We start from the raw sequence: 23,725 nt of genomic DNA, 5'->3' as shown, positions 1-23,725 counted from the left end.
TTTTTCAAAATGAAAAAATCATTGAACTAATCACGCAATATTATCGGGAAAATGAAAAAATCGCGATTTTTTGATATTATCGCGATTTTCGCAACACTGATTTTGATGAAGTCCGACCTTTCCTCCTAAAGTTCCGAAGCAGTTCAAATTATCCTTCTATGTTCCTACAATGATCTGAATCATGACAATGATGCGAAGGCTTAACAAGTGATCTGAGTTATCTCCTAGTATAACAGTGATGCGAAGTTCTGTGGAATCTGTGGTCTGTGATTTGATGTGTGTTTGCTCCACAGTAATACGAAGGTGTGACAGAACAATAATGCAAGTTACTTCCTCTTGGACTATGATGCGAGATGCCTCTCCTTCTAGATAGTGATCCGAGACACTTATATTATGATTGCAATGCTAGTTCTCTACAATGATATGGGTTCATTTTTCTGTGGGTTACCTTCCTTGACATAACAATGATATGCATGATACGAGTTACAACAATGATGTGTGTTATCTCCTCCAAAGTTTGGCAGTGATACGAGTTCTTTCTAAGGCATGTTATGACAGTGACACAAAGCAATGCAAGATACTTCTTCCAAGTTATGTGAGTTGACACTCCTCGGGTATGACAGTAATGCAGAGGTTTGACCTTGAGATATTGAATTAATACAAGCTACTACTTCTGAGCAATGTGAGGTATGACTCATTCGTATGAGAATATGAGTCTAGTATGTGACAGTCTTCATAACAGTTAGCGTAATACACAACAGTAACACTGACGATGTGATAGTAAGCATGACATATGGCAGTAACCTTACCTGTGACATGTAACCTAAACTGTCATAGTTTACGAAAGATTGGAGAACTATCTATAATAACAAATACAAGAAGCATACATCTGAACCTGTGACTTCAATGGTGGCATACGAATTCTGAGACATATTTCTCCCTTCATACGATTGAATGGCAAAAGGACCGAAGTCTACTTACATTGTCATCCGAAACTAAAAAGAATAATTCAAGCCGAGCTTTAGAGGAACAATACAATAGATCATTTCTAAAGGAAACGTTGAGAAGCAAACTTACCAATAGCAGTGTTATATCCTCCTAAAGAAAAGATCGTGATATGAAGTCCATCTCTGAAGTACAAATATGTGAAGCAACTACAATAGAAGAAAAAATGACACCATAAAGCCAACTTATTTAGAAGGAACCAAAACTCTGTGAAAGAAATCAAGATTATCACTTGGAGCACATCTTTGAGGCATAAATGGACCAAGACTTTGTGAACTGTGGAAGAATTATATATGAAGATTGATGAAGCTCATCTCTGCATTACAGTCTTGAATAAAGTCAATATATGTCAACTAATAGAACCAAGACAAAGCTAGCATCTCAACGAAGAATGATTTGGTAGTTGACAAATTGAAGAAGGACCGAATCTTTGCAAAGAAGAGATAAGGTAAGGTTGTAAAGGTATGTATAATTTTTGTGTACATTTCATGATTTGAGTTAAGTTCACTAGATCATGATGATGGTCATTTGAATGGCAGTAGAAGGGTCTGCATAGATATAGATTAGAGACAGTGACATATAAGAGATTATTGATAGTACTCAAAGTATTTCATTAAAGGGCCAGGTCTTGAGTTCAAGAAATGAAAAAGTGTCTCTAGGGTTTTACAGCTAATCCTTTTGCATACTTTGAAGACCTTGAGAATCTATGGTTTGTAGAACTTGCAGTTTATGAGACTTTTGGCATTTAGGGTTTGTGAACCCTTGCATAGTTTGGATCAAAAAGAACCCTAGGAACAAAACCCTATCTAATCATGTTCACTGTTAAAGATAGATCTAACCCTTGATGTTTAATGTGAGAACAAGGTTGGTAAACAGGTCCAAGATTAAGAGGGAGCTAATCCTTCTCAAAAGATAAGTAATTTATATATCCTTGTTTATTATCTTTGTGCCTTGTCCTTTTTGTTCTTTCATGGTCTTCTAATAAAGGTTGTAGGTCAAGACAAGACTTATCTAAAGCTTGACTAACAGAAGGAAGAAGTGGAAGAACGTGACAAAGCATGAAGATGAAGAAGAAGGGAGTTGTTTGAAGCTTACATCAAGGAAGTCGATTAGAGGGCAAGAAGTTCACTTACCTCAGATAGAAAGAGGGAGTTGTAAAGACCCTGATAGATATGATATTAATTGAACACATTGATTGTTGATTGGAAGCAGAAGAGCATGAAGCAAAACTTTGTTGCAATACGAGGATAGACCATGTGAAGGAATGTTGATCTCAAAGGGAGCAAGTAGCAGAATTTGACATGACGAATCCCACACCTTGACTAGAGGCTATTGTGATTTGGTAACTTTGATATTGATGATTTGTTTGGAATATGATTTGGCTCCCTGGAAGGACATATTGCAGAAGTGTGCGTAGAGGTTGGAAAGATAGCAGTTGAGATAATATGATGTACCTATATGAAAATTTCACTACTGAAATCATATTGTAGCAACTCGTATTATTTCTTCTAACTGTTAATTAAATTAGCAATTTATTGCTACGGCAACAACAAAATAAACACACTGCAATCTTCACAAAAATACTGCAGAAAATAATAGCATTGGAAACTGAGAAATGCTAGCACACACACAAAAATTAATAGTTATTTTTGGACAAATGTCCCCGAAAAAAACCCCAACTTGGGAAAACTGGTGCAGCAGTTGAGAATTTTTATTATTATGCAGCAGTGAGAAATTCTAAGTACAATTTAGATGCCAAAAACTGGCAATCTTGTAGAGAAAACACTGGCAAAAATATCTAGAGGGAAATTACCCTCACTCCGAGCAATCCTGGCACTTGACTGCCACTAAAAAGCAAGTTGTCCAACTGGGTCTGCACAGGCTCTGCATCAACCTGAAGCTACCTTCCACACGTGATACTCGAATTCACTACTAATTAAGTCATCATGCCTGCTGTTGACTGGAAAAATGCTTCTCTGGCACTCTGGAACCTCTACCCGACCTCTGGAACTGAAAACATCTTCCTTCCTCAGCAAATCAAACTGTCCAATGAAGCCTCTGCGCAGCTTCCTGGAGAAATTTCACCCTCTCTGCACATGCACTCACCGGATCTGGAAATCTTCCTCCGACCTCATTGTCCCTGCCCCTCTCTGTCTTTGCTTCCTTCTTGGCTTTCCGGCAACTGTTGTTGCTCTCTGAACATCAAACTGCCAATGAAATCGAACTCCGCCAATGTGTTCTCCATCTACCCACCGACTTCTTATAATCCTCTATTAGACCTCCAACGACCAAAATTAAAACTTAATCAAGGGCCCAGATTAATTCCCTATCGATCCGTGTGAGTTTCTAGATGATTCACACATTATCTCAATTAATTCTGATTAATTAACCACTTTTCCTGAGTTTAGACTTAGGAAATAATTAAAAATAGGCTAATAATCTAATGGAGACATATCTAGGTGGAATTTCCAGAAACAATTTCTGGGTTATGGAGAACTCTTGGGTTCTGGCCTCTCCACAAAGTTTTAAGACTAGAACACCTTCAATGCTACAAAAAATAACACTCCCTCTTAGCAAGGAAGGCGTTCTCTCTAGTGTTGCACACTCTATCACAACACCTTGTTTTTGTACCATCCTCTGTAACATTGTTGATGTATGGCTACTGCCCACCAACCATTGTGCAACTTTGATGTTGCATCTGTGCTACTACTGACACTGTTTTATTGTCGCCAACTCTACATCTGCACTGTAACTCCCTCTCATATGTTACTGCTGCAACTGCAACTGCAATTGACAAATGAGATTCCATGTGATTTTTGCCGAAATCTTTCTCTAAGCCTCTGAAATACTGAATCAACTGTGTTCAATATGATGCATTTGTCCCCTGAGTCCTGGCTACTACTAGCTACTGTACTGTCCACTGAAGAATCTGCATTGCTGCTGACTCTGCACAATTTCCAACACTACAATGCGCTCCTCAGCACCATACTGCTACTAGTCTGCAACTGTCACCCTGGAATCTGACTACATCAACTAGCACTGATCCATCCTCTACTGAATACTGTGGGCCCCTATAGCAAGGTAATGATCCATGAGGAGGACACCTCAATGGACCCTGCCCAAATCTATGCAACTCTGGGACTATAATTCCATATCGCCCCACCTCACTCCCAGAGGTATAGCTGCAAACATCGTGAAGTCTTCCTCCAACCTGGAAGACAACTTGTCGATCTCCGCAGACGCTGCTGCCTGGTCCTATTTCTCCTACTTGTCCTTCTTTCTGAGAGTACACTGGGTACTGTAGTGACCGAAATCACCACATCTGAAGCACTTGACATTTGACAGGTCCTTCTTGTGAAAATTCCAAACCAGAATCCTATTGCAGCGACTAAAAATTATTCTCCTAATTGTTAATCTAATTTAACAATTTATTTACTGTTTGCTATAGCAAATACTAGATAAATCACACTACAACCTACAAAAATAAGACTGTGGAAAAATAAACGTTGGAAGAAATGATTGCACACACACTTAAAATAACATAGTTATTTTTGGACAAATGTCCTCGGAAAAACCCAACTTGGGAAAATCGGTGCAGCAACTAAGGGTTTTAATATTAAGCAACAGTGAAATAATCCGAGTACAACTGGATGCCGAAACTGGCAATCCTACAGAGAAATACTAGCAAAAATCTAGTGAGGAAATTTCCTCACTCCACAGGCAAATCCGAGCTTTGACCTCAACTCCAGGTGAGTCTTCCAAATTGGCTTTGTGCAACCACTGCGTCACACTAGCGCAGTCCCTTCTGCACTTTGTTTGAACCAGCTTCTCCTTAAGCCATCTAGTCTGTTTTTGTCTCAGAAAATGTCTCTCCTGGCCTCCGAAACCTTTGTCCAGCTTCTGGCACTGAAACTTGACTTTCCCTAGCGGAATCGAAACTACCTCTAGAGGCTTCTGCGCTATGTTGATTTGGGGTAGCATCAGATGTGCTCTAGCCATGAAAATTGGTGGAGAAGCTAAAGCACATGAGATCTCCAAGACCCAGAAATGATTTGGGCAGATTCTACCCAGTTAAGGAGATATTAAAATAATTAATATTTTTAATGGAGTTCCTATGTCTAAACTTGGGAAAAATAAAATATTAATGGGTATTAGTATAAAATTGGGTTAGAAGGTTCCAAATGACATGGATCAAGCCAAATTTAATTTTAGCTGTTGGTTATAAATGTAATCTCGGTCATTGAAGGACCAACAGGAAAAGTATAAGAGGAGGCTTGAGGGTCAGTTGGAGAACACACCAGAGTGACCAGTCATTCAATTTTCTAGAGCGGGGTTTGCTAAGAAAAGTCGAATCAGTGATCAGTTTACAACAAGGGGCAGAGAGTACTGGACAAAGAGGCAGAGATAGTGTCGAGAGACCAGCACAGAAGCAGAGAGAGGCAGATGCTGAGCCAAAGGGAACACGCAAAGCCCAACAGAGACAGCGCAAAGCTAGAAGGGCCTGCGTCATCCACGCAGAGGGCAGCAAGAGTAACGCAGAGGGCTGTAGAGGTTGCACAGTGCCTCAAAGGGCTGACGCAGAGGGTTTTGCGCTGATGCTGAGGCTACGTGGACTGACTCTGAGCTTCAGAGGTTGCTGTAGAGGGTTTCGTGGGGCATATTTTCTGAATATTTGCTTCCGAATAGAGAGGTATTACTGCCGGTTGTTTTTCTCTGCCAGGTGAGCCAGTTTGGCACTCAGTTGTACTCAAGGATATACTAATACTGCATAATAATATAACACTCAGAATTATTGTAGCGGCTTTCCCACATTGGATTTTCCGGGGACAAGTTGTCCAAAAATAACAGTGTCACTTGTGTGTTTGTTTTCTTTTAGCTGTTGATCTATAGATGGTTGAGACTGTATTGTGTTTATTTCGTTATTTATATGTTTTAAATAACTTGTTCATAATTAACAAGTAGAAGAAATAAACCAGAACAATACAGATTAAATTTCTAACAGATAGACTTAGAAATTTCAACATGGTATCGGAGCGTGGTTGCAAATCACAGGAGAGCTGAAGGCACCAGCTGAAGCAGAGCATTTGCAATAGAGATAGCTGTCCCGAGTGACAGAAGTTGTTCCTAGCAGAAAGCGACGAAGAAGGGTTGACGCAGAGGGACTGCGTCATCAGTTCAGGCCAAAGAGAGGTCAGCGCAGAGGCTAACGAGGGCAAAAAAAGGCTCACGAAGAGCCACGCAAAGACTATGAGGGTTGACGTAGGTGGCTTGGGGAGCATTTCAGCCAGTGTCCGGATTGCGCAAAGCCTGGAGTCTCAGTGCTTTGGTTGCTAGGGATTAGGAAGCTGTGGGCAGTTTGCCAAAAGTGACGCTGGTGGGGTACTGTGGGCAGAACAGTAACTAACAGGGCAAAACCAAGGTAGAGGGAGTCGCTACCGAGGCAAATTTCTAGACAAGAAATCCAGATCAATGTTGCAAGTGCACAGAAGATCGGAGAGGTACGACATGACGATTGGCAAGAGGATTTCCAGAAAGGAAATCATGACTCAGAGGGAGTCTAGCAGAGAACTTCCAGGCGGGAAGTAGAGAGACTCAGCAGGAGTCGAAGAGAACTTCCGGAGGGAAGTAGAGAGACTCGAAGGAGTTGACAAGAAGGGTAGAGAGATGGCCATCAATGGGTTGAGGGATTAGGACAGGCTGGACGGGGCATCCAACTTTGTGGTCTGAAAGGCCAGGATCCTGTCCATTCTAGATAGACATCACATCAAGGCCTTCGCCTTGAGAACAGTGGCGATCCTAGTTGACCCGATTGATAATGAGAAGTACGAGGAGGCAATGGCCAAGGCAAAATGCATCATCCTTGATGGGGTCAAGGATCATGTGGTCCAACATATTGCCGAGAAGGAGACGACAAAGGAAATGTGGGACGCCTTGAAGAAGTTGTACCAGCATACTTCCGTGCAAAGGAAGATGTTACTTGAGAATCAGCTGCGGTCATACCAGATGCAGAAGGGGGAGCAGATAGATCACTTCCTCGGGAGATTGAAGGAGATCCGGGACCAACTGACTTCCATAGGGGCCACGCCGGATGAGGAGATGTTGGTGAGGACCGCACTAAACGCAACCTCTGAAGAGTGGGAGACATTTGTCCAGAGCATACTGGGCAAGGCGAATCTTCCAAATTGGGAAGAATTGGGGGTGGCTCTTCGCCAAGAAGAGATTAGACGACTGAACAAGATAGGAAGTAGCAGCAAAGGAGTTTGGATCAAGAAGGAAGAGGAAGAGGATGCGGCTCTAGCATCTACGGGAAAGCAGGAGAAAAGGAAGAAAAAGGACCTCTCCAAGGTCAAGTGCTTCAACTGTGGGGCACTGGACCATTATGTGAACCAGTGTCCGAGGAAGAAGAAAAAGGGAGAGGCGTCTGACTCCAAGGCAGCCCCAGCAAAAGCAAAAAAGGAGGTAGAGGAGGATGACGATTGTGCCATGAGTGCTCATGTACCTCTAGAGAAGAGGTGGGGACACATCGAGCTATAGTCAGGAGGACTACAGGCGATGAGGGGCAGGATCCTTGAGGTACCCAACCTCTTGGATTATATCTTGCTATGGGAGCCTCGAAGAGAGAGTAGCAAGACTGGCGGATGTTGGTAGAAACGAATGCGGATGAAGCAGCAGAGAGTGCTACAGTGTAGGAGTCCCGAGTAGCACAAAGCTAGCAGGCTGCAACAGTGCGAGAGGCAAAGGGAGCTTCAGCATTGGGAGTGTTTCTAGCTTGTCAAGGATGTCAGTAGTTGGGTGGATCAGTTACTTACTTCTCAGTAACTGAGTTGCAGTGTAGCAGCAGTTGGCGACAGCATGATGAGAGGGGTTTGTAGTGTAGATACAATGTTGGGAGAAATGACCAACAACAGCACAGATGCAGAGGGAGCTGTCGTACGGATGCAATAGTGGCAGTGGCAAGGCCATGGGCAATAGTACAGGATGCAATAGTGTAGAGGATGTTGGGTGGGGAGGCCTAGCATCAACACAGGTACTGGTGCCATATAATCAGAGTGATGCTCAGTCTGGAATTACTAGAGCACAGTACTCTAGCCATGAAAATTGTTGGGTAGCATCAGATGTGCTCTAGCCATGAAAATTGTTGGAGAAGCTAAAACACATGACATCTCCAAGACCCAGAAATGGTTTTGGCAGATTCTACCCAGTTAAGGAGATATTAAAATAATTAATATTTTTAATCGGAAAAATAAAATATTAATGGGTATTAATATAAAACTGGGTTAGAAGGTTCCAAATGACATGGATCAAGCCAAATCTATTCTTAAGCATTGATTAGAGATGTAATCTCGGTCGTTGAAGGACCAACAGAAAAAGTATAAGAGGAGGCTTGAGGGTCAGTTGGAGAACACACCAGAGTGATAAGTTAGTCGATTTTGTAGAGCAGGGTTTGCTAAGAAAAGTCGAATCAGTGATCAGTTTGCAGTGAGGGGCAGTGAGTACTAGACAGAGAGGCAGAGATAGTGTCGAGAGACTAGCACAGAAGTAGAGAGAGGCAGACGCTGAGCCAGAGGGAACACACAGAGCCTAGCAGAGACAACGCAGAGCCAAAAGGGCCTACGTCATCCACGCAGAGGGCAGCAGGAGTGACGTAGAGGGCCGTAGAAGCTGCGTAATGCCACAGAGGGCTGACGTAGAGGGTTCCGGGCTGACGCTGAGGCCACGTGGGCTGATGCTGAGCTTTAGAGGTTGCTGGAGAGGGTTTCGTGGGGCAGATTTTATGAATATCTGCTTCCAAATAAAGAGGTATTACTACCGATTGTTTTTCTTTGTCGGGTGAGCCAGTTTGGCACCCAATTGTACTAAAGGATATACTACATAATAGTATAACCCTCAGAATTGCTACACCGGTTTTCCCGCATTGGGTTTTTTCCGGGGACGAGTTGTCCAAAAATAACGGTGTCACTTGTGTGTTCGTTTTCTTTCAGTTGTTGACCTGTAGATGGTTGAGACTATATTGTGTTTATTTCGTTATTTATATGTTTTAAATAACTTGTTCGTAATTAACAAGTAGAAGAAATAAACCAGAAGAATACAGATTAAATTTCTAACGGATAGACTTAGGAATTTCAACATGCCTCCTGCAAATGTACTCACCAGATCTGGAATCCTTTCTCTGGCTTCACTGTCTCTGCCCCTCTCTCACTGCTTTGATCTCTGATTTTCTCTCTGACAGCTAACTACTATTACTCTGGAAATCGATCTGCCAAGAAATCGAACTACTCAAATGTCTTCTCCATCACCACATCGATCTCCTCTTATAATCCTATGTTGGAGCACCAATGACCAAGATTAAACTTAATCAATGGCTAGGATCATCTCTGGATCGATCCGTATGAGTTTTTAGATCATTCACGCCTTGACTTAATTAATGTTGATTAATTAACCATATTCCCTAAGTTTAGACTTAGGAAATATTTAAAAACTGGTTAATAATCTAATTAAGTCATTTCTAGGCGGAATTTCCAGAAACAATTTCTAGGTTTTGGAGATCTTATGTATTTTAGCCTCTCCACAAAATTTCAAGGCTAGAACACATCCGATGCTACAAAAACTAACACTCCCTCTTAGCGAGGAATGTGTTCTAGTGCTACTGCCCACCTTGTAGCAACACTTGCCTCTACATCATTTCCTGTCCGCTGCTGATGTCTGGCTATTGTTGCCCACCAAACACTCTGCAACTCTGATATATGATGCATATGTGTTGTTGTTACAACTGCAACAACTGCAATTGAGAAGCATCCTAAATACTTAATCAACTGTGATCAGTATGATGCATCTGTCTCCCGAGTCCTGACTGCTACTAGCTATTGCTCGGTCTACTGAAGACTTTGCGTTGCTGCTGACTCTGCACTATGCCAACTGCATTGCTACCAACTTTACACTGCGCTCCCCAGCATCTGAATGCTACTAGTCTACAACTGTCACTCAGCCTTTGAATGCATCTAATGTCATTGATCCATCCTGCTACTGAATACTTGGGCCCCCGTAGCAAGGTATTGATCCATGAGGTGGACTTCTCAAGGATCCTACCCATCTGTAGCACTTTAGGAATACAAAGCCAAGTCACTCCACCTCACTCTTGGAGGTATATCAGCAAACATAGAGAAGTCTTCCTCCAGCCTGGAGGAAAGCCTATCGATCTCTGTTGAAGCTTCCTATTGGTCCTGAGAAAACACTAGGACTGTAGTGACCAAGCTCACCACATCTGAAGCACTTGACCTTCGACAAGTCCTTCTTCTTTCTTCTTTGCTCCCCCTGCCCCTCACTAGGACCCTTCGATGCGAGGGCCACATTCTCCTCCTCCTTCACCTGCCTCGATCCGCTGTTGTTGCCACTGAGATGGAGCTCTTTAATAGAGCTCATCTCAACTCCTCCTGCTACAAATCGACCCACCTCCTGTCCCACCTTGGCAAGGTATCTCTACCCAAAATACTTTGGACAAATACTTGCCACTCCTCGGAGACATTGTTTAGTGCCAATCGCACTAGCTCTGTGGGTTGAGGCGCTGCCCCAACAGCTGGCCACTGGTCTCGTACCTCTTGAATCCTAGTGAGGAAGGGGTCTATGCCTTCCCCCTTCTGCATCCAAATGAGCCTCAACTTCTCCTCTAAGTACATATTTTGCTGCTCAAAAGTCCCTTGGTATAGAGTGGAGAGGGTATACCGCATCTCTTTAGTAGTATATTTGCTAGCTATGTGAGAAACAACATGATCACGGACACCATCTACAATCAACCTCTTCGCCTTGCCATCTCCTTTTCGTACTCCTTTAGTTGTTATGCATCCTGAGGAACTGCTACCACTACATCAATATACATCTTCAAGCCAAACTCATCCAGAAGGAAGGACATCCTTGCCTTCCAGATGACATAATTGGAAGCTCCATCCAACTTGTCCTGATCACAAAGCCTAGCAGTTGTCATCTGAACAAATGTCAAAAATATCCTCTTTCCTTCTACTCAGCTATTGCTCTGCTATTCACACTCCCTTTTGGAGTGAGAAAATCTGCTCCCAACGACTGTTGATCTGCAAGGAAATATCAAACTTCTTAAGACTAGAAGTTCCATGAGGAAAATTTTCCCTCAGTGTGTGCTCTTCTTCCTTCCACCCAACGTTGGCTCTGCTCTAGTAAACTGTTGCAAAACCACTACATCCAGCTAGAGACCTGCTCTGCAAAAATACTGAGCTGCTCCCTCTGCCTCTGGAATCACTCGATCTAGAGAGATCGAATTTTTCTGCCCCTAACTCAGAAAAATCGAATCTTCTCAAGTAACTCAACCTATTGGCAAAGTGACTGTGTTGCCCCTAGGAATTTTGATCTGATGCCCACACTAAACAACAAAACTCCTTCTCTCTTCGCCTCTGAGCTCTCCGGCTGATCAACTGCACTCAGATACCATGAGAAAATTCCAAAACAGAATCCTATCACAGCAACTAGAAATTATTCTCCTAATTGTTAATTTAATTTAACAATTTATTTACTGTTTGCTACAACAATTATTGAATAAATCACACTGCAACCTACACAGATAAAACTGCGGAAAAATAAATGCTGGAAGAAATGCTAGCACCAACACATAAAATAACACAATTATTTTTGGACAAATGTCCACAGAAAAACCCAACTTGGGAAAATCAGTGCAGTAGTGGAGGGTTTTAATATTAAGCACCCGTGAAATGATCTAAGTACAACTGGATGTCGAAACTGGCAATCCTACAGAGAAATACTGGCAAAAATCTAGTGAGGAAATTTCCTCACTCCACAAGCAAATTTGGGCTCTGAACTCAGCTCCAGGTGGGCCGTCCAAACTGCTCCGCGCAGCTACTGCGTCACACTAGTGCAATCCCTTCTGCACTCAGTTCGAACCAGCTTCTCCTCAAGTCATTTGGTCTACTATTGTCTGGGAAAATGTCTCTCCTGGCCTCCAAAACCTCTGTCCAGCTTTTGGCACTGAAACTCGACTTTCCCCAGCAGAATTGAAACTACCTCTACAGGCTTCTGTGCTGCCCCAGCATCAGCCTCTCTGTGGCTCTTTTGCCTCTCTAGAAATGTACTCACCGGATCTGGAATCCTTCCTCCGGCTCCACTATCTCTGCTCCTCTTTCACTGCTTCGATCTCTGACTCTCTCTCAGGCAACTAATTGCTGCTACTCTAGAAATTGATTTGCCAAGGAATCGAACCACTCAAATGTCTTCTCCATCACCACATAGATCTCCTCTTATAATTCTTTGTTCGAGAACCAATGGCCAAGATTAAAACTTAATCAATGGCTAGGATCATCTCTGGATCGATCCGTGTGAGTTTCTAGATCATTCACGCCTTGACTTAATTAATATTGATTAATTAACCATATTCCCCAAGTTTAGACTTGGGAAATACTTAAAAATTGGTTAATAATCTAATTAAGTAATTTCTAAGCAGAATTTCCAAAAACGATTTTTGGGTTTTGGAGATCTCATGTATTCTAGCCTCTCCACGAAATTTCAAGGCTAGAACACATCTGGCGCTACAAAAACTAACACTTCTTCTTCCTTTCCCCCTGCCCTTGATTAGGACCCTTAGATGCTAGGGCCACATTCTCTTCTTCCTTCTCACCCTCCACGCCCTTGCTACTGCTACCGTTGATGGTACTCTTTATTAGTGCCCGCCTTAACTCATGTTGCAGATTGGTCCACATCCTGTCCCACTTTGGCATTTTGTCTTTGTCGAATATACTTTGGACAAATACCTTCCAGTCATCTGAGACACTATTCAGTGCCAATCATACAAGCTTTGTGGGTTGGGGTGCCTCCCCAATGGTTGCTCGCTGATCTCGGACTTCCTAAATCCTAGTAAAGAAGCCATCTATGCTATCGCCTTTTTGCATCCTTATGCTCCTCAACTTCTCCTGGAGAAACGTCTTCTGCTGCTCGAAAGAACTTTGAAATAGCTCAGAGAGAGCATCCCACATCTCCTTGTTTGTCCCTTTCTCTGCCACATGTGAGACTAGATGATCTTGGATTCCATCCAAAATCATTCTCTTTGCCTTCACCATTTCCTTCCTCTATTCCTTGAGTTGATTGGCATCCTGGGGTACTGCTACCACATTCTCCACATTGGCTTTCAGGCCATATTCATACAGAAGGAAGGACATCCTAGCCTTCCAGGTGACATAGTTGGAGGCTCCCTCCAACCTATCTTGATCTCTAAGCCCTGTTGTGGCCATCTCTAAATCTGGTCGAAAATCTCCCTCTTTCCCTTTGCTCGGCTATTGAATCTGCTATTCGCACTCGCTGCTGGAGTGAGAAAATCTGCTCATAGCCACTGCCAATCTGCAACTAAAAAAAACTCAAGATCCCTTGACAGAAATTTTCCCTCTGCGTTTGCTATTTCTCTTCCAACCAACATTGATTCTGCTACTGCAAACTGCTGCAAAACCCTTTAAGCCCAACCAAGGAATCTGCTCAGCGAAAATTTGAGTTGTTGTTGTTCCCTCTAGCTGCTGGAATCACTATTCTGGACAAATCGAATTTTTTGCGACCCTGCAACTGAAAAACGAACCCTTGCCCAACAATTCAAACTATTTGGCTAGGCACTACACAACACCATAAATTTTTGGCCTATTGCTCCCTCTGAACAGCAAAATTTTCTTTTTCCGCTTTTGAGCTTCCCGACTGATCAGTCACGCTTTGATGCCATGTGAAAATTTCACTATTGAAATCCTATTGTAGCAACTGGTATTATTTCTTCTATCTATTAATTAAATTAGCAGTTTATTGCTACGACAACAATGAAATAAACACACTGCAATCTTCACCAAAATATTGTGAAAAATAATAGCGCCAGAAACTGAGAAATGCTAGCACACACACATAAAATTGACACAGTTATTTTTGGACAAATGTCCATAAAAAAGCCCAACTTGGGAAAATCGGTGCAGCAGCTGAGGGTTTTTATTACTATGTAGCAGGGAGAAATTCTGAGTACAATATGGATGCCGAAAATTGGCAATCCTGCAGAGAAAATACTAGCAAAAATATCTAGAGAGAAATTACCCTCACACCAAGCAATCTCAACACTTGACTGCCACTAAAAAGCATGTCGTCCAACTGGGTCTGCACAGGCTCTGTGTCAACTTGAAGTTTCCTACCACACGTGTTGCCCAAATCGACTGCTAATCAAGCCGTCCTGCCTGCTGCTGACTGGAAAAACGCTTCTCTGGCACTCTGGAACCTCTGCCCAAACTCTGGAACTGAAAACGTCTTCCTTCCTCAGCAAATTGAACTGCCCAATGAAGCCTCTGCACTGCCTCTGCGCAACGTCTTGGAAAAAATTCGGCCTCTTTGCAAATGCACTCATCAGATCTGGAAATCTTCCTCCGGCCTCACTGTCCTTGCCCCTCTTTATCTCTGCTTCCTTCTCTGGCTTTCCGACAACTGCTACTGCTCTCTGGAAATCGAACTGCCAAGGAAATCAAACTCCACCAATGTGTTCTCCATCTACCCATCAAATTATTCTTATAATCCTCTGTTGGACCTCCTATGGCCAATATTAAAACTTAATCAAAGGCCCAAATTAATTCCCTGTCAATTTGTGTGAGTTTCTGGATGATTCACACCTTATCTCAATTAAATTTGATTAATTAACTACTTTTCCTAAGTTTAGACTTAGGAAATAATTAAAAATAGGCTAATAATCTAATTGAGACACATCTAGCTGTAATTTCCAAAAACAATTTATGGGTTATGGAGAACTCCTGTGTTTTAGCCTCTCCGCAAAATTTCAAGACTAGAACAACTCCAATGCTACAAAAACTAACAACCTACATTTGTTTGGTTTAATTTGATTTGGGAGCACATGGTTTGAGTGGACAACATTGATGATGGCTTGGAAGAGCATGAGGGCAGAATTCTGTTATGTAAGGAAGAAGACATGTGCTAGCAGCTGTGAGGAAGTTTGGCTCCTTGAAGATGATAGATGAACCATTTGATGACAAAGTTGCATGAAGATTGTCAAGATCCAGGAAGGTCGAAGTTCGATATGATGTGATGTTATTAGGAGCCGAGAAGCCCTGCAAGCTACTACTAAGATCTCCGCAGAAGAATATTAGTTGATGAATGAGACAAGATGAAGCTTATGATTATGTCTCCCTGGATGAAAGGGAGTAAGGATCTCCTCCTTGGTTGAGAGGGAGTGATAAGGGACATCATATTCTCCATGTGTCATGCACTATGGCCAGGACTAACAGTCGTAAGCCTAGTGAAAGCACTGGTAGGGAGAATGGACGATTGGATAAGCATCTGGGACCAATACTCCTTGAGGATTGGGAATCTGGACGATTGGATAAGCATCTGGGACCGACACTCCTTGAGGATTGGGAATCCAAGATATGAATAGTCCCGAGGACCAATACTCTTTTGAGGATAGGGCAGGGTATCCAGGATAAGAGTAATCAAAGAGGACCGATATTCTTTGAGGGTTGGGAATCCAAGATAAGAATAGTCCTGTAAGGACATCCCTGGTGAACATATGGATGGGGTATGTTCTTTGACAAGTGGTGGTGGTGGTGGCCAAATGTAAGCCTCCCAGCATTGTGCTCTAATCTAGTGGAGAGTTAGACCTTGTTAGTCAAGGCCTTGCTATATTGCAGATTGACAACGTTGGTTATGATAATGATGCTTGAAGATGCTTATCAATCCGAACTCTTCTTATGAGAATATTTCAATTTGATTATCCTTGTATCCCGTTGTGTAATTATGAATACCTCCCTAGTTAAGAGGGAGTGTTGAAAAGTGTAACTAGATTCGGTCTTCGTAACTGTACTTGTATCAATATGTATTTCATGTAAAAGAAAAAAGAAGAAAAAGAATTTTATATTATTATTTCATTATTCCAGCGTGTTCTTCATGCTTCTAAGATTTGTTGAGTCAAAGTTTTGCAGTTGAATCAAAGTCCTATTTGGACTTCTTGTAAAGAAAAAGGGAAAAAAAAAATTTGTCCTCCACAAGACCAAATCGGCCCTCCAAATGGACAAGTCAGCCTGCCCAAAAGACATGACCCTTCGCAAGTACCTCCAAATCTTGAATTTATCCAAGGGGTCATCCTTCAAGGGATTTCTTCACTTCAACCTCAAATAATAGAAGAGTTCCACCTACCACCAACATAGGTTTAAAAGAAAATAACTCCTCTTCCTCATAAGCAAACAATGACTCCTCTATATGTTGATTTTGGGTAGCATTGGATGTGCTATAGCTCCGAAATTTTGTGGAGGGGCTAAAACGCATGAGATCTCCAAGACCCAGAAATCGTTTGGTGAAATTCCACCCGGATTGTATTTTATTAAAATAATTAATATTTTTAATGGGGTTCCTAAGTCTAAACTTAGGAAAATTAAAATATTAATGGGTATTAATGAAAATATGAGTGAGAAGCTTCTAAGAGACAAGGATCAAGTCTAATTTAATCTTAGTTGTTGATTAGAGACTTAATCTCGGCCGTTGATTTCTCAACAGGAAAAGTATAAATGGAGGCTTGGGGTCAGTTGGAGAAGACACAGAGAGATTGAGGAAATCGATTTTCTAAGGTGAGAAGTTCTCAGGAGGAAAATCAATTGGGGAGATCTTGCAGCTGAGGGGCAGGGATAGTTCGGGAATGCTGACAGAGAGGCGAAGAGAAGCTTTTCGAGGCAGCGCAGTAGCTAGGAGAGTTGATGCTGGGCCAGTCTGGGCCCACGTAGCCTCGACGCAGAGCCAGAAGGGCTAGCGCAAAGGGAGAAAGATGCCTTCCACGCGGAGAGTCGGAATTGCCAGGAACTGTCGAAACAACTGGGAAAGCTGACGCAGTGGGCAGAAGTGTTGACGCAGAGCCCCGGAGAGCTCCACGCAGGCCCACACAGTCACTTGGAAGGGGCAGCACAGTTGTAGCCGGGGACGGCCAGTTTTGTTGCCGGATCAGCTGGAATCTGCCAGGTGAAGTGAGGTAAAACTCACTCAAGTTTTCCGCCATTGTATTTCTCCATCACTGGTTTGTCAGGAGGGTAACCAGCATTTGTATTCATAACTTCTGCTTAATAATAGAAAACCCTCAGAGTTGCTGCACTGGTTTTCCCACATTGGGTTTTTCCGGGGATGTTTAGTCCAAAAATAAGTGTCCTTTGTGTGATTATCTCATTTATTTTTCAGTACTTGATCTGTATATTGGTGTAGGCTGCAATGTACTTACATTAATATTTTCCGAATATTTCTAAAAAGAACTTGTTAAATGAAGAACACAAGTAGGTAATGCAAATCAGTTTACTGCAGCAGGATTTCTGACTTGTCCGATTTAGAAATTTTCACACTATACCTTGAACACATTCTCTAGAGACCTTAAGTTGAGACATTTCTCTCAGCTTTTAGAGCTCTTTAGAAGGTTCCTTTCTTCTTTGTGATTCCCAGCTTTGTATCTATCTCTCTTTCTTAGATGATGATAAACGTTAGATTCTAGGTCTTTCACCTTAGAGATTAAATATACTTTTCTAGAGTTGCACTCGCACTCCCATTATGTATTGTTTCCGATGTACCTAGCAGTCCCTTTGACCTATCTATGGTCACTAATTGGACATTAATAAAATTATCTTATCTTATCTTCATGTATCTTACTTGTATGCTTTAGGGGTAGGCTAGGGCACTCCTACAGATCAGTCCACACAATATGATGATAAAACACCCATTCATCACCATTTAGCCTGACATGCACTAAAGATCCTTTTATTTTGTACAACTATTCATTGAAAAATGATTACCACATCTGCAACTCCTCTATTTATTAGCATAATCAATCAGTGGATAATAATCATGAAGTACACTAAGTAGAATAGCATTCCTTTGATACATTCTTTAACCAGAGCATTCATCGGTATAATGCATATACTTTAGAATAAAATTATCTATATAGTTGAATTACCTGGTTGAATATTCGTCCAGTTTCCTTATAATCTGTTTCCGAAGTCATCAAACTATTAAATGTAACAGTGGATATTGGAATTCCCCTAGAAACCATTTCTCCATAAAGCTTGTGAGCCTGATCACGTTTTCCATCTTTCTTATACATGTGAATCATCAACTGAAACATCCTTTGATCTGGCTTCACAATGGATTTTTCATCATTCAGAATACTATGGAAAATTTCTTCAGCTTCTTCAAATTTTTTGCCCTGCAAAATTTGATTCCCAATTAACCTTCAGAAAACCACAAAATGGCATGGCATAATATTTGATTAAGCATCATGCTAATTGAAATAGTTATTGTGGCTTCCCATAGATGAATAACAAACATGAAACGTCTTCCCCACTTGTAAAAAGCTATGCTGAATGCACAAAAGTAATTGCCAGAAGTTTAGGACACAACTTACAAAAGGCTAGTTCTACCACACCATAATTCAACTGCTTTTTGTCTTGCTAAGCAACCCAAACATTAATCATTGCAAAGCACTTAAAGAGAATCCAATTGTAAACTTGACTGATAGACACAACAAACAAACAATAGCACAAACTTTTACCTCCTAAAAACTCTTCATGCTTTAATATATGACTTTGAAATGCAGACAAAGTAGTATCCTTTTCATGATAGGAACAGTGAAACAGCGTACAAAGTATCTGTGTCCAACAATATAATAACTGCTACAGATTCAACTTGCATTTAACACACAAAGTCCTAAAATCAGTGCAAGCTAGAAGGGAACTCATGAGTGTGCCAATGTCACCACACGACCCTCTTCTCACTTTAGACTGACTCTCCTTCAGTAAAAGGGGGGTATCCCTAAGGTTAGAATCACCAAGGCAATAATAATTAGAGCTCAATGTGAAATGAAGAGGTATCTTAATGAAACAAAATTCAAATTTGTATTTAGGTTTATCAGATTGATTTTATGGTGGTTGATGGGGCAAGACCAGTGCCAAAGTCCACAAGGGCAAACTGGGTCATAGAGTAACAAGTAGGGCTGCAAAATGGATGAAAAAATGGATCTATTGAATGCTGTTAGAAACACACAGAAAACAGAATATGGGGCAGATATATAAAGCTAGAAATTTAAAGAGAAAGGCCCCTTCCAAAAGTGACCTTGAATGCACATGCAATTCAACAAAAGGGTGATCTTATTACTAGCTGAAATACACGTGCAACCTCTCATTGAGATGGCATAACATAGATAGCTCAACTAGATAACAAAAACAGCAAAGATATGGAAAGGTAGAAATTTAGAATCTCATCCAATGCTTTATCCAAGGGACAGGAGTCACAGAACTGCCAGGTGCTTGGATACGCTATTGCAGCAGAATTAATGTACTTTCCAGCAGTGTAAATCAGCAAATATGGTGTGATGGATAGCCAAACATAAATTGATACTCCATAAATCACATAGCCTTCAAACGATCAATAACAATAGCCAAAACCAAAGAGATGCAATCTTCTTTATTCCACCAACAACCATTACAAGTGGAGGAGCATTGCTTATATAGATCCTAGGCTCAAACCTCCTCAATACTAGAATAATAGCATCCATGCTAGAAGGTTATATCTATTATAGAAATACATAACCAATGTTGCACAAAGCGAGGACAAAGCGGGTGCATTTTTGAGAAGCAATGATGGTTGGAGATGCATCTATGATAGTAATTTATGGTTGATCATGATGCTTGGAGATGCATCTAGCCTTTGTATTGCACTTTTGGAGCTTTATTAGCCGTAAAAGGACATGATGCCATGCTTAGAGGGGGATTTCAGCTCACACATGTCAGAAAATAGTGGCATATTTTATTTTGTTGAGCTATTGGGTTGGCTTGTAACCCATTTACTTCATGTCTACTCAAAATCAAACTTGTTATAAGGCTTTTAGTTGGATTAATGGATGTGATAGACCTCCTATAAAAGGAGGATCACTCCATTCTATTTGTTCATCATCACTTGTGGATTTCAGCCTCCTTTAGAGAGCTCGACTTAGCCTTTTTTGCTACTCGCTACTTGTGGAGATGTGATATTTTTGGAGCTATTGCTAATGGAGGCTAGTTTATGTATTGGATATGTCTTTTTGGGGATTGAAAGAAGGCAATTTCTTGGAAAATTTGAGAGTATAATTTCAGATTTTTAATGGTTTTTCATGTCATGAATGTTGCTACGATTTTTCTATTGCACCTTGTCTAAATGCATTATTGGAAAATCTTGGTTGAACATTGCATGTTAAATTTTATTTTCCTTGAATGCCATTGAAGACCTAGAAATCCTTCTTCTAATTAATTTCTCTCCTCATATAAAGATAGCAAGGGTTTGCAAGTGAAAACTAGGGTTTTCCCCTTACTCCATGCATAGATTTGATATCTCTTAAATTTAGCCCTAAAGACTCCATCACCCAAGTAGGGAAAGGCACTGAGAATCCTTGTGGTGGTAAAAATTCATAAATATTTTCTTTTTCTTCCTTTCTACTTTCCCAAGCCATTTAAGGCGACCTAATAGGGCTAGGGCATAGAGCCAAATTCAACTAGGGCCTCTTGAAGGAGGGCAATGAGGCTATGTTGGCTTGATCACACCTTGAATGATCCTTTAGACTCAAACTCTAGCTCTTTTCATGGCAAAATTTGCCCTAATAAGGTTGAAATCATCAACCCTAGGGAATTTTTACCCTACAAATTCCTAATCTTAATTAAGGCTTCAACTTAGGGATTATCTTGAAGGTTTTCCATCTCCCTTTTGTTGATCAAATCATTAAGCAAACCTTTTCTTTATGCTTGCATGCCTAGATACTCCTTTCTTGAAACACATCTTGAAACCCTCAGTATCAAGTATCCTCTTTTGGTTTTGTTTGTGGTAGACTACTCCTATACATAGATGTCTTCTTTTGTGCCCTTGTCCATTCAAGAAGTACCTCGCTTAGCCTTTCATTTATATCACCTTCAGCCAATTGAATTAGAATATCCTTTAGGTGAAAACTAGGAAGCCTCCCATGTGGTGAAATTCCACTAAAGTGCAAGAGAAGGATTGTTGAGGTGACAATGGAAATCCACCTCATTGTTGCATCTTGCTCTGGATCTTGCCTTGTGAGGTCTCTCACAAGGCCTGCCAAATTTTGAGGAAACAGGCCCCAAATGAAATGTGTCAAACAAAAAGGCAATGTTCGACGTCATGGACATGTACCAAAGCTTCAAATGTCATTTTAAGTCTCACTTAAGTTACTTTTAATTCTAAACCTGCAAAATAACTTTTTGAATCCAATCAAATGTTGATTAATCCTTATTCATTGATTGATAATTAACTGCAAACTATATCACAACAAACCACTAGTGATGTGACTACCCAATTGCATGTGACTAGATAAGCAAAGTGTTGTGACTTACTGATGCAACCAATAAATTACACATCACACATGCAATTGACAGCAAGAATGGAAGGCGCAGACAATGTTATTGAGGTTGGTGTTAAACAGTATTATTCATATTTAGGTTAAGGTAGATTTAAAATTGGTGCTAGATTAGGTGATGGGAACTATAGGAATGCAAAATCTATCTTTGAGACCTCTCTTTGAAGAAGTTAAGATCCTAAAGCCATATTTTTTGGTCATTTCCTTTGTACATGCTATCACACAACTCACACTTATTGAGATAAAGTCCTAAAGCTCAAGTGCAGTTTGAGCACAACTAGGAAGGAGGCCATTGACACCTTGCCAACCCTCTTCTTCACTTCAAGCCAGCTCTCCTCTCCCTCAAGGGGGCTTCCCTAGGGTAAGATTTGTTAGGATCTAGGGCAATGAGTTTCAAGGTGATATGAAGAGTAAATCTAGCAAAAATGGGTTTTTGAAAGGGTTAAGAGAACAAAATGATGGGACCAGAAACTAGTGCCTTTCCGTTGGTCATATGAGATCAACTAAGGCTCCTCTTTAAAATGCTACAAGTAAACCCAACGCTGATAATTAGGGTCATCCACTACAAACCCTAAGAGATCACCACAGTTGCTTCAAAAGTTTCAAGAAGGTCAAGCAGAAGATTTTCCACTAGAATTCCTCCTACATCTTTGAGAATGGATATTCAAGAAGGTGGAAGAGGGCTTACCACCACAATAGAGAAGAACACCACATTTACAACCATTCAAGATAAAATACCATAGAAGATGAAGAGACCACATACTCATCAAATCACACACAAAGGCATCCATCCATGGAGAAGCATACACAAGATAACACCTTCAAGAGAGCGTTATAGCTAGCCATCCGTAGCACAAGAAAAAGATAAAGTATCCAACAACTTTTAGAAATGCTAGGAGAATTTTGTTGATTTTTCAAGTACAATGTAGACTAGTACTTATTTTTGAACACTGATAATTACTTCTGATGATTATACGACTTCTTTTAGAATTTACAACTTCTTCATCAAGCAATTATACTTCAAAAATTCAACCATTAACAATAGAAGAAAATAAGAGATCACAATGAACAAGAACAAGACAAAGTTTACCCTGGGAAAACCCACTTGGGGTAAAAACCCAACAATTCTTTCCTTAGAGAATCAATTCAACAAGAGATATCAAATTCAAAGTTATGGACAAACTGACTAGCAAGAGCATCCACAATGTCCAAGTCATACCTCTTTAATCTAACCGCAATCACAAGAGTACAAAGATAGCACAAAGAACTTAGGCTCCCTTTTCCATAGAGAAGTATCATAGGAATCTCGGCCCTGTACACAAAGATAAACCTCAAGGATCTCAACCCTATACAAAGAGAAGAACCTCAGGGATCTCAACCCTATAGATAGAGAAGAACCTCAAGGATTTTGGCCCTATACATAGAGAAGAATGCCACAGAGAATTCGGATCCACTTTAGACAGATAACATAGAAATTCGGACTGATCTTGGCCTCTTGAAATCACTTGAGCGAAGGCAAAAGGATAACGTGTTCTTCTTCTTCTCGACTTCCTTACTTTCTTGCCTTCCTTCATTTTATTGCAGAGATATACTTGTGAATGACGTGATCCGAAGTGCCTTGAGAGAGGACGAGTTGCTCTAATATATAGACTTCTTAGTGACCGAATGGGTGTCTCCTTGGGTAGGCTGACATGATCATAGGAGGGCTAACTTGGACACTTTGTTGGAGCCATAAACATTCCACAATAAATTTTATTTTTCTTTCCATAAGGTCATCAAGAATCATGCCTTTCATAATTGACAAATATATGAGCATGAAGAAATGCTAGACAAATAATAATTAAGTACAACAATGGTAAAATATAATTTACGAAGACCACTATAGCTACAAACTTCAACACTCCCTATTATCTAGGGAGATATTCAAAATGACTATCAAGATAATCTCAAGTTAACAAATTCTCTAAGGAAAGATCAAGATTAAGATAAGCATCATCATCAATATCAGAATCACCAGCACCAACATAATCACGGTTCACCGCAAACAACTATAGACATAGTCTATGTGAAACACCAGAGGCCTCATCAATGATAAACAAGATCACTCTAGAAAAGATCCAAGCATGATGTTTGGAGAAACTTGCTCACTCTAGAAAGAGATTCGAGCGGCCTGTTAGCGCTCGAATCTGGCCTCAGGCTGAAGAAGGCAAAATCCAAGGCAACATCAAACCACTTAGCCTCGTAGCTAGCCCTATGAGGACAGGAGAGGGCTCTCTCCGGGTCTATCTCGGCAAA

General features: G+C 41.0%; 1 protein-coding gene across 1 annotated transcript in view; it reads right to left on the bottom strand.

Annotated features, from left to right (window-relative positions):
* LOC149204961 (pentatricopeptide repeat-containing protein At3g59040-like) overlaps positions 1-23,725 on the bottom strand; it is a 278,602-nt gene that overhangs the window by 66,625 nt on the left and 188,252 nt on the right. The window contains exon 4 of the mRNA XM_089394852.1: positions 17,987-18,235. Within this exon, the coding sequence (XP_089250978.1) occupies positions 17,987-18,235 (249 nt within the window). The remainder of the gene's footprint in view (positions 1-17,986; positions 18,236-23,725) is intronic.

This window comes from Pinus tabuliformis, chromosome 1_2 (assembly GCF_031772625.1).
Source record: "Pinus tabuliformis cultivar Carrire ecotype Pingquan chromosome 1_2, CPIR1, whole genome shotgun sequence".
In the NCBI taxonomy this organism is placed as follows: domain Eukaryota; kingdom Viridiplantae; phylum Streptophyta; class Pinopsida; order Pinales; family Pinaceae; genus Pinus; species Pinus tabuliformis.
Note: the sequence above shows the minus strand (reverse complement) of the source record. Positions and strands in the feature narration are given on the sequence as shown.